General features: G+C 32.7%; 1 protein-coding gene across 2 annotated transcripts in view; it reads left to right on the top strand.

Moving 5' to 3' along the window:
* The first annotated feature begins 2,914 nt into the window (after positions 1-2,914).
* The window catches only part of LOC128994163 (probable 3',5'-cyclic phosphodiesterase pde-5), a 151,513-nt gene continuing 141,431 nt past the window's right edge, over positions 2,915-12,996 (top strand). For both annotated transcript variants that reach the window (XM_054418493.1, XM_054418494.1), the window contains exon 1: positions 2,915-3,029. In XM_054418493.1, the coding sequence (XP_054274468.1) occupies positions 2,963-3,029 (67 nt within the window). In that variant the 5' untranslated portion in view covers positions 2,915-2,962. The remainder of the gene's footprint in view (positions 3,030-12,996) is intronic.

The following is a 12,996-nucleotide window of genomic DNA, read 5'->3' on the forward strand; positions in this document are numbered from 1 at the left end:
AGTCCGGATAAGAGGGAGTCTACTGTACACTAACCTAATATTCCAACATTAGTAGCACATGCTCCTTTGTTTGAATTAATAATTCATTTGCCTACATCACACTTGATAAGAGTAGACAGGTAAAGTTAGATGACACACACTATATCTATGTATAAACTAAAAGTCACGGTTACAACCACGAATATTAGAGCAGAAACTGTATACATCATGGAGATAACAAAAATTATGTCACTGGTCTGAAAATAACCATGTGTGTATAGTTATTAAAATGTAACTGTCCAAACCTAGTTACATATTGGTATAAGATCCGGGCCAGTGACGTCATCTGTTTATGTTTATGATCCACACCGCTTCTGTTCCAATATTCGTGTTACAACCCATGGGCCCCCAGCTCTAGAGTACAGGTGTAAGTATGTCACAGATGAGATAATACACGACTGTTTACATGTGATTAGCGTAGACCGGTTTTCAAGTGATGACGTGGCCGAACGTGATGGTCGGGACCTTGATAAAGTGTAACGAATTCAAGTGAAGCGTAACTTGAAGATAAGATTGCGAAATGTGTTGGGAATTTCAAGAAATAGCCATAGCAGTATGACCTGTCATAAAATCTTCCGGTTTTAGGTGTCAGTTTAGTAAGCTATTTATGACTTAAAGGTACACAGTTAAATTGGTTTGTTTGGACCGTTGAAGCAAAATAAATAAATGAATAAATAAGGCCAAGAGTGCTTTTGAAGCTTACATGTATTTAAAACTTAATATTAATACTGATTCGGTGTAAGGTTCAACGAATGATCCATGTAGCTATGTTACTGACTATAATAAATACCCCCGCCGCAGCAAACCTTAAGCGAATTTCCATTTTATTTTTTTATTTTTTATTTTGCCTGATTAGATTTAAACTAAAATGTCTCCTTAAAAATATCACATTTATTCCTATTTAAATACATTAGTTTCACGAGTACTTAGGTTCGCTGCGACAGGGAGGGTAGAAAGGTGTTTTTTTTTTTTACTAAAATGATTTGTTTTTTAAGCTCTACAAAATGGTTTAGAAAGAAATTGCAAAATTTTAAGTTTTTTTGGGTAAAAAATGGGAAAAACCAATTTTTACCCCATAAAACCCCCCATAAACCCCTGTTCCCATATAAAGTAGGTTCATGCTGGTTCGTGAACTCGTTCGAATAAACGTAGGTTTACACTTTGTACCAAATTTCATCAAAATCGGAAGATCTTTGCTTGAGTTATCGCGCTAACTCTGTGTTTTTGGTTTTATGTTTTTGGTCTCTAGGGACCCCATAACGAAAAAGTAAATCGGTCCCGCGTCCAGGTCTCACCATGAGTACTGCGGTAATAGCTTATTCCCTATAGGGGAAATCCGCTAAAAGCATCGTAGGTGAAAACAATTATTAAAACCTCAATGATTATGGGCTAGTTGGTTCATCATGGAAAAATCGAAAAGTTTATTGCTGTTCTCAGAATAGAACCAGCGACTCTCTTACGAAAGGTTAGATCTATAACCTCACATATTCTTGTAATAACACGATTTAAGAAATTATGATGTTTAGCACCAAGAGTGTTGAAAAATATGAGTTGATTCAAGTTTTAATAAATATTCTTATATGGTTAGGTTAAATTGATTTTGTTGTATCCTGAAGTATATTTTTAAAGGGTTGTTCGCCAAAGCTGTCGAAACACTTATCTTGTTATCATGTAGGTCCTCTGCATCTACAGAGCATAATTAAATCATACATTAATTAAACTAATCTACGTAGTTGCCTGATCAGATTGGTAATAGTTAATTAGGAGTCAAAGGTAAGCCCTGTCAGTCAATTTCAATGGGATTATCAATGACAGCTAATAAATTAAATGTGTAAAATGAATATTTCGAGTTAAAATTGGGAATTTAACCGATTATCAGTTTTAAAGGTACAGTACTTACTCAAAGGTTGTTTTCCTACTTTTTTGTTAAATAAAGGCGTACATTTGAGTAGGGTTTCGTTTATATTCATGCTTATATCTTTTAACAACATGACTTTCAAAGCTTCAAAGATTTAAATTTGGAAGTATATTTTAATGTGTGTTCATGTTTGATTAAATTGAGTTCGCTGATGTAGACTGAAATTACTTTTCTCCGATTTGATCAACTTTACATTTCACATATGGCTCTTTTGTAACAATGCTAGAGAACTAGAAAAATTTTACATATTGATAATTTAGCCCAGTCGTTTTTTTAGAACAGTTGGGAAAACCACGCTACATACTCGAACAGAGTATATTTTGAAATGTCAATTAAAATTAAAATTAACCGAAAAAAACATACGTGAACATTGCCAAGCAAAATTTAGGCAAGTATGGTTGTATGTTGGTAAAATATTTCAAAAGAACCAGAGAATAAACATAGGCCTCCGATATAGATTAATCGTCTTTATGGATTAGCTGTAAACAATTTAAAATATGACGTATCTGGTTGATGTTAAAGGCGTTTTGTTGTTCACAATTAATTTGATTGTCAGTTGTAACTGTTTATGAAACTATTTTCATTTTCACTGAATACCCCCAATTTGTAAAATTCCTCTTTTCCTCTGATATTTATAACAAGAAAATTAACCCCAAATCATAAAATCTCCTCTAACAAAAAATTTAAAATGTGCATTAGCACTATAGTCAAAGATTAGCACACTCAGACTTTACAAAATGAAAGACACATCAATGCTTCATATACAGTAAAACGACTAACGAGTCCACCACTTGATAGTCAATTTTGAATCATAATCCTATCAAAAAAGAAGATAAAAGTTACATCTGTTATCTTTGTTGTGATATCGCTATCAACAAGTGCCGATAGTTCGCGGAGTCGCCGTGCGACAGCAGCGCTGTAAACGCCGGTGTTGTCAGTTCTGTTCAGTGTTTTAGCGGTAGCGGTGGTGTCAAGTGCGTCATAGCAGACGACACAACAGACGACATGTGGACTGACCGTGTCGCACATAGAGTATCGAGGTGGTTCAACTCGGATCGTCGCAGTCACAGAAGTAAGTTATACTCTGTGTATGGTTGGAATTGATTGCAAATCATAGGAGATGAATACAAGTTTGTTATGGAACTCGTATGTGGGATTGTATTGTTGTCGTGTAAAGATCCAAGTTCAAGGTTATTACTGTTTGAGTTATAATAGATCAGATTTATTTAAGGTTAATCTAATGTTTCAGAGTTGCAATAAAATCATGATTATAACATAACGTATTACTGTACGCTACTTTAGGGTCAAATCTGTCTTCCTCTGAAAATTTAGTGGACAATGTTCATCTAGGCACATCCATTTTCATTCCACTGATAATCTCATAAAACCCATGATAAACACTCGACAAACTAAAACTGTTCAAAGTAACAATATCAAATATCATCATTCGAGTAGAGAAAATCAGCCATCTGCTGTTAATAGATTTCTGTCAAACATAGTTTTTTTAGTGACTTAAGGTAAATCTTACCTTATCTGCTACAGATTTGCAAAAAATTATTAAGTTTGTGTAACCTCTTAGCAAGACATGTCGGGGAATAGTGTAACTCGTTATGAAAAGATCCAAAGTGAAGCATAGGTTAAACATACTCCTGACATGCACTTGCAACTATATCATCCTTCAAAATGTAGTAACAATCGTAATCTACCCAGCACATTTAGTCGACATCAGCGCACTCAAACGTTACATTTCGTGATGTCACGCATACAAAACAGGCTTCAGAATCATACAATACAACATAAACTACTATAATATATCATAGTCTATTAACTATTCTATGTCAGTGTTTTAGTGTAATTATTCTTCAAAACATATGAAAGGCTTAGATTTTTTATTTAAATCTTACACAATGCTTCTGCAGATTTGCAATGGCCGCAAACATCATGTTTGATTCACTAATTGAAATAAATGAGTCACGTAATTGGGCTAGCACGTTTTAAAATTATTGGAAGTACAGAATAGTTTTAACTCGGTGCAAGTTTAGAAACATTGGAAGGAGTTCGTCGTTGATCAGGTCATCCAGCTTACATGTTTTGTTACTAAGTAGGGCCTATATCATTTTAGTAATTCAATAACTGCATTATGTAATATAGAACTACGAGCATTTTTAAACAACATTTTAAAATTCAAATTAAATTACTGTTTTTATAAAACTATACAGAAGTACACAAATAGGATTAATTCATAAGTTCTGGAGTGCTTCAAAATGCAAACGAGTTTTGACAATAACAGGAATTATCATTTCATATGTTTCAGCAGTTGTTGAGTTTATAATTGTATGCGAAATTGCGGAACAGTTTTGTAATTGTATGGAGGTTATTAAAAAAGTACAATTGACAATTAATATTGATTGATCTCTAATTGTCCTTATCATAACAAAATGTCAATTGAAAGGAGTAATATTTTTCACTTATTGTTGCCTATAATTGACATTTTTGAAATTAAATTAATCACTAGTTTGATTCTATCCAAATTGAGCCATTGGACACATATGAATATTTATGTTTAATCCATGATTTTTTTAGCTTGTCTGTTTAAATTGGTACAATTAATTGAAGTAGAGCTTCTTAACTGTCATGGGGGAAATATTAATATAAGGTTGACGATTTATAAACCTTGGTATTTATTTACTACAAATAACTAAACTACAGTATAATTTGGCCAAACAGCCATGGTATGTAATAATTTAATATTAATTTTTAAAAACTGGTAGGTACTAATACAACAGTCTATAAATAATATATTAAGACAGATTTATTGCAACCAGCTTTCAACAATGTTTTCAATCATAAAACACATTTTGTGTAGCAATATTCGAACCACGATGATTTCATCAACAAACCATTTTTGCTCTCTAGTGCAGTGAGTTAATTGTTCTATATTTACATTTCTACGAGTTACTGTATGCAATTACTGTACTAGTAATGCTGTCACATAAAACGAATGTTATTGTTTTCATTGCCACCAGATATTATTAACGCGTCTAATGTACCACCTAAAAATGTACAGAAATAACAACAACTTCAACTCTGTTTTTATTCGATTTAATTGTATTTTGTATATTTATCCAAAATAGCAGACGATCATCTTAAAAGCCAAATATTAGTTATATTATTCATTAAATTTTGGTAACAATTAATAGTTGTCCTAATATGTAAAATATTTATTAGATAAAGGTAAAATTAGTGTTACCAATTGTCACAATATTTTTTTTATTTTTTATATTATTTTTAGCTGTATTTTTCCTCTTTGAATTCTGTCGTTTGGAATGCCACAGAAACATTGTAGTTTGGCATACGGCCTACTATGTGATATTTTTAAACGCTTGTATACACGTGGTGTCTCATTGTCACATCTCATTCGATTAAATGAGTTTATAATTCTCATCTTTAAAATAACGTTCAAATAGCCCAATATGATCAAACAATTCTTAAGAAAAGATTAGCGTTATAAGCAGTTGCAAAGAGAGGCAGTCAGTAAATCAACGATAACAATATTCAGGAAAATTCTTTAATTCCGTGACGACTGTCAGTAAACTTCTTGGGAATCTATTTCGAGTCTCTCTGCCTCAATACTAAGAATTTTATTTGATATTTTCAATGTCAATGCAGTAATTAAAAAATACTCTCTGAAAAGATGTGCAAGTAAACTTACTCCTTGAGGATTTTATTTTTAAATGGATACATTTAGTTTATCATTTTATTTTTTTTTTTTACTTTAATTGAAATTAATTTGGGGAATAATATTATAGATATATAAACAGTTTCCAATATTCCCGGTACTGTAATCGGATGAACAATTTTGGTAATATATAAAAGAAAATCATACACGAAGACATACTTGTAATTTTATTTTGCCACTAGGTCTGAATATTTTTACTTTTGCTGTTTTAACTTATTTGAGATTACATTGCTTGTTTATCCTAATAATTGTTTGAAATATTGTATGTAGCTTTACTGTCAACACTTCTCAGAATATTATTGTTTTAACATGATACATACTCATCAATTAAAGATTTCACGTAGAAATAAAATTATCTTTTCTTCAGCACAAATTAGTGGTAAAGTATTTCGCTTTGAAATTATTACTTATCCGTAGAAAAATGATTCGATAAATTCAGCAACTGACAGATAGAAACCTAACTCTGTCTTACAGCACTCCTGGGAATTGAGAATATCAGATGGAGCCGGACCAAACCATGCTAATAAACTTTAGTGTTCAACAGGGCTTCTTTGTGGCCCAGTGAAGTATGGATCTTACATACATGTACTGAAATATTTATATTCCTGATCAAATAAGTAATAGTTTTAATAAATAGTTGATAATTGATAATTATCAAAAAAACTGTAGTAGTTCATTAATATAATATCTGGAAGTTACTACTGTAATAGAAGTTGTCTAAAGGCATATTTAATATTATGATAATGAGAAATGTAGCTTTTATTTACTCTAATTGATTCCACAACTTCAGAAATATATATAAATATGTAAATATGCGAATCAAAACTTTAGTAAATTTTACTTAAATTACTATACACCTTCGCTGTCCTGTATTAAAATGCGTAAACCTACTTAAATATAGATTTTTTAACAACTTAAACGAGGAAATAAAATAACTAGTAATATTCATAGTCAACTGTTAAAAAAATGTATAATGGTTGAATCTATTTTCGCACGAGAAAATAACCGAGAATTATATACGGTATTATTTATGAAAACATCTGTTAAAGCAAAATCATATTGATTTTCAATATTATCTTACGAGTTACAAAGTCCAAACAGATGTTTTACGTGGGATTTTAGTTACTCACGACAGCTGATCAGCATCGTGTTTAGCTAAATGCTGTCGACAGTCTGGTTATAAATCACCTAGTTTAACCGGTCAGGTTGACTAATGCAGATAAACATAGGTTGTGTGTTTCGCTTATTAAAATCAAGATAAATGCTTTTCGCATTACTTCACTGCTTAGTAGCCTTTTAATTCGTCGGTAGAATTATATTACTGTGAACTAACTTATTTTATATGGATTGTATGAGGAAATACGTTTAGGTACGTGAATTCTTTTACAATATATAGTTAATTTCGAAAGTATTCAGGTTTAAAATATCGATAACAATAGGATCCTTAACTGAAATTTAGTAACCAAGTATTATTTTAATTGGAGATGGATTTATTATATCACAATTAATTTATTTCTCTTCCAGTTTAGATTTTTTTATATGCCTGAAGGGTTCAATCGTTCCATGTGTTTTAGTTCTTATAGTATAACATTATTTTAAAGATTTTTTCCTACGCCAATAAAAAAAAACTAAAATGTTTACGTTTTAAGATCGTTAACATGTTAACTGCAACACTACAGAACGTTGATTTAAACGAAAACCCTAATTTTTTTATTAACAATTAAAGAGCTACATTATAGCATGAAGCTTTTTTCACCTAGACCACGAAAGCGGCTTTTTGCTTGTATGTAAACTACTGCATTTTAATTTAAACTAGAAGTCGTCCAGTGGTCGAAAACTCGACCAAAAACATCTATTGTACAGTCTTCTCTATTTTCACCCACTCTGTATATTTACACTTATAGGTAATTATAACACTTATATAACACGTATATTACATTTATATAATCACATGTTTTATTAAACATGTGATGGGATTTTCTTCCATTTGTTTAGATTTTCTGTTTGTTTAGTTGTTATTTCGTCACCAGCATGGTGACTCATAAGACCCTTGTTAATTTTTTAAAATTTTAAATTAATTTGTTGTGCTTATTTTGGAGCCTATTTTAATCTATAAAGGGATTCTGCACATTTACTGGAAAATATCTTTCTAACAGTATGCGTAGTTTTTCCTTGCAATGCACACGAGCTTAGGAAAAAGGTTTTAAAGAAACATGCTGGCCTTTTAATATACAGTATAGATTGACACGGTCATTAAAACGTAGTCTCTTGCCTTTCAACACTACTCATGACCAAATACTACGGGTTGGTTTTTATTTAATATGTAGAAACGAATTATATGAAAAAAATATCGTATTGTCCCGTAAGGATTAGATTCTAAATTCCTAAGAGGTACATTAAAAATCTTAGTCAATAAACTTGCCAAATAGATTTTATAACAGAAAGTAAAAAAATGCTTAGAACTGAAATGTTCTTTTTTGTAATTTGCTCGTTTTGTTAAAAAAAGTCGGCGTTTCAGTTTTTCTGCTTCTGGCAGAAGAGAAGATTTTGCCTAAGAATGCAATTTGCGTGTTCAGGATTCCAAGTCGAATAACATCCATGAGAGAATGTGGGATGGCAAAAGACAAAGCTTATAGACTTCAGTCTTTCCAAACTGTGTTTCTGAAGGCTTGATTTACCTATTCCGGACATTAAAAAAAGACATTAACATCTCATACGTTTTGTGATTCACATTTAAAAAAGTATAAAACAGTTAAGGTGTTGTTGAAAACAAAGTAAATAGGGCATTCAAGTTTGGTGAAACTATTATCGACTTAAATAAAGAAAATGCAGGTTTTATTTTTATGTATGGGGCATATTTTTTCTTTTTACTTTTTGCTCGATTAATATTAACGAATTGCATTGAAATACATTTTTTCAGTCGGGTTAAAATAACATCCACCCAAAACAATGCATACATCTTAATTATTTCTAATTTTTTTAAATTGGTTTCTTTAAAGTTAAAAACGTCCATTCTTTATTATTTGCATCGTATTTTAAGAACAATGATGTTGCAACGAAAGTTAAATGTTGAACATGAACGTAAAATGTAAATAATCCTGCATATAATGAAGGGTGAATAAATCTCCCACTCGTTACAAAAATGCAAAAGAACTGCTCGGTTGAATTTCCATCTGGTGCATTCAACCCAACGTTTTAATTATTAAAAACTGCTCTAAAAACTCTTTGACATGGAAAAATGTTTATTTTTTTATATTTTATTTTAAATCTCCAATTAAGAATTTTATCAACATATTTATTACGTTTTATCATCAACTATTGGATACTAAAGTAGACATCCCATCTATATGGACCAGCTGTCGCCATTTTTTATTAAAAATAACGTGTAGTTGTGTGAGCCAGAGCTAGTGTCTAAAATTCTATTGTATACCTTATTTTTGTTGCTGACTAGGTTGATGGGTCATAACAGTTGCTATAGCTCGCCATAAATCGTTCCCTAAGATTGACTTGGTAAAAAAGTTTGTGTGTTCGAAAGAATTTAGTAATTTAGATCAACGAAATCTGTAGGTGACTCACATCAACTAACTACCTCGATTTGGATGTAAATCTGCTTACAAATTTAACATGGGGATGGAATGTATATTTGTATTGCCAAAGGTTTTATTCTGGCCATATAATAATAATGGTTTTATATGAAGCGCTGATGTATATGATATAGCATACCCTGATTTCACTGTTTGTTTTTTCTATCTTATTGATAAACTGGTCAACTTGTTAATTAAGAAATCATACTAGAGGAAATTTCTACATCTTGTTTATGCTTATGAATCCGTGTTCAGGGTTTCCTATAGGCTCAAGGTAACTTTAAGCAGCTTCGCACACAGAAATCCTTAGATCCTGGAAATACGCACTCTGATTTGTTGGCACTGTAAATCCAATCTCATTTAAAATTATAGGCCTATAATTTATGTAATGTATTTTATTCTCAACCACGATAAACTAAAGTTAGTCATACAAACTCAAAAGCTGGACTGAGCTTGTAGAGTAGAACAAACCAGAGTAATCAGCTGAGAGGCGGCCAGCGCCCGCGGCGGTAGAAAGTGAAACTAATAATAATTAACAGCTGACTGCGGTCTGATAGCAGATCAGCTGTGGCGAGCTTGGGCGTCCTTGTACGTACAACGTTCTGTTTATGGTTCATATCTTCTAAGACAGTTTCAGTTAGTCTTGGGCATTTTGTTTCGTTATTGTCTATGCAAGTAGCGTTTTGTATTGAATAAATTCAAGTGTTTTTCAGAGAAAGTAGTTTAAAACCTGGAAACGATGTGTAAATATTCCGGAGTAAAACTGGACCATCTTGTACCGGAGTCCGAGACGCTAAACGCTAGGCCAATTTTTTGGAACTGTAACAGTAATGCGTTTCATTCAGTTGTTGGGTTACTACAAGCACACTATTTTGATGTAGAACATTTTTCAATGTAAAAACATGCACAATATTATTAATTTTACATCTTGGAAAACAATAACAGCCTACCTATTGACAAAAAGCACTACATAATAAACAAAGACATATGGCCTAGTTATATATTCGTGTCTCATATACATCCAAAGCAGGTTAACGAGGTTGCCACCTAACATAGTAATTGTCATTCAGATTACCTGAAGTGTTGGTCCGTTCGTTACTTGGCGTATTGTTACATATGTTGCAGCTCTCCATCAATCAGAAACTGTTCCGATTTGAAACCTTCAGTATATAGTTTAAGGAATGAAAGGTATCAGCAATCTGGCACAAATTTTCTCCCACTAACCTGCAAAACCTCTTTTGCCGCTTACTATAGAATAGTTAGTAGTATGAGCGACTATGGTATTTTACAGGAAAATCTCAAAATTTGCAATAACTTTTGAACTGTAATTCTTACAGCTAAGGGGTTGAACCATTTTGTTTAGAGTTTAAAGTACTAAATTTTATTCAATATAGTACGGAACGTTTTTGTGAGAATCCGATTTTTACGTTATTTTATAGAGTTTCGTGGGAAAATCAAAATTAAAAAATCAAAATTTCCAACATACGAAAACACTATCTGAAGATACCTAGATTAGCACTGACGCTCCAAGTTTCATCACAATCAGACCATAGGTGTGGTCTGTAGATATGTACACACCCACACTCACACACATAGCAATAACTTCGTAAACCACTTTTTCGGTTCAGGGATCTGGTTTCCACTCAAAATTCAAACTTGAAATTTTTACGAAAACAATAATTTCTTAATGTATAGGGGGAGAAAGTAAAAATTGAATGTAAAAATCTCTGCTTGACTAGTTTCCAAGAAACGTCGTCACTGCCGAGTGCCGAGTTTCCCGCCTAAGTGATATTATGATTGTGATACTTGGATCTTACGACTCCCTCAGGAGTAGATGGCGTCTTTACGACGCAACATTAGATGGTACTCTCACCTCGTCGTCAGCATCTCGGGTCGATTACGATACTTTTATAACGAGAAAGTGCTTGTAGCTTTGCGCCATTAGTGGAGTAGTTTATAACTATTAAATATTTAACTATAGTATAACAGTTCATTTTTCACAGCCAAGATTTCTAGACTAGCCTCCGTTACACATAATTAGTGCTTAGAGTTGATGTATTATTACATAGCTAAAGCATAGCCGTAGGTGATTGGCGGGATTTGGACCACGGACCTCGGAGTTCCTGAACTCTACCACTAGACTAGACGGCCGCGCATTTGCGCCCAAGAGTTCCTTAGTTGCGCCAAGCCCAAGCCGAGGTAGGGGTGAGTTGCCGGCATAAGGAATGTCTTTGTTTACATGTCATACTAACCTAACCTAACCTAACTTAACCTTGCCTTACCTAACCTAACCTACTCAATTATACAGTCAAAGAGGGCCGCCACTTGGTGCAGTTATGGACGTATCGGGTGGCTCCTGGAGTACTTGGAAAAATTCAGGAATATCCGACTCAGGTCAGTTGGCGCAATTAATGCCGACGCGACTACACCACTCCCATAAGAGATTAATAGAAGGTATGGGCGAAAAACGAAAAAATCACTTCAGCGACTTGAATTTAATCTTGATTGTTTAATAATTTAGTGTCAAGCATTACGCCAATGGAGTTTATTTTTAAGTTTTTAAAGATTGTCGACACCCTGGTCTTGTTACTATCTACATCAACCTTTTTCTTAAATAACATAATTAATTCATAGCCCAAAAACAAAATGGCCTCTATAGACGCGATCTCGTTTGGAATAGGACCAGAGACTTTCAGATTTGAAGGCGTGCACTATAAACTCTTCTTTCAGTTTGCACGGAATACAATTAATTTGATACCGGTACATTTTCAATTTCTGATGAAGAATGTGACCTAGGTTTTGTTATTTCCCGATTATTTATTTTGACTTATTATTTCACACTATTGTAACTAGAATAAATACAAAACTGAATTAGAAACAGCTGAATTGTATTTTGAATTAGAAATTACCGTCAAAACCTGGTTGAGATTAAATTGACGAAAATACTCGCAGCAAATCCCTAAAGTTTGTGAAGTCTCCGTCAATAACAGCCAGTTTGTGATGCACCAACACCATAAAATAGTTTATATTCTCACGAGGAAACTGCGAAACGTTGCAAAGCAAAGTTTGATCACCGTTCAGTTGACGACAGTTTTATTGCGAACGGTTTTATGTGACAGCGAACTGTCGCAGTTTTGCCTTTCCCAACGTTACTTGTTACTTTTCAACAACTGTTTACTATTTCACGTTTAGTACGTTATATTAGGTGTCTACTCTGTACTTGTTTATGGAAGGTTCATAAATATAGTGTCTTTAGGTCAGAAATGAATAACATAATTTCATGTTAAGCTATTTTTATTTAATATATAGGCCTAATATATATTGCTTTAACTTCAACGTGTGGCATAACAAAATATTTTGTATCACGAGGTTTTAGTGGTCAATATTTAATAATAAATTGGAATTTTAACTAGTTTGGTCAATATTTGAAAACTACAGTTCAAGAAACAAATTTATAAATCATGAAACTGTAGGTTTGTATTGACTTTGAAAATTTAAGTAGGTACACATCTTAAACTTTGTCTGTAAGTTGTATAAAATAGGTATATGAGTGGTTTTAGTGCTCGCCTAACAAAAGGTTACCGGTTCTATCCTTAGAAAGGTTCGAAACTGGACCAGGAACAGCTCTCTTGGTCTATATACCTGTCTATATACCTGTCTAGTACCAGTCTATATACCTGATCATAACCTTGATATCTTTGTAACAGCTGATCTTA

This window comes from Macrosteles quadrilineatus, unplaced genomic scaffold (assembly GCF_028750875.1).
Source record: "Macrosteles quadrilineatus isolate MER2022 unplaced genomic scaffold, UCM_ALF_1.0 Scaffold_5__1_contigs__length_97177068, whole genome shotgun sequence".
Lineage (NCBI taxonomy): Eukaryota > Metazoa > Arthropoda > Insecta > Hemiptera > Cicadellidae > Macrosteles > Macrosteles quadrilineatus.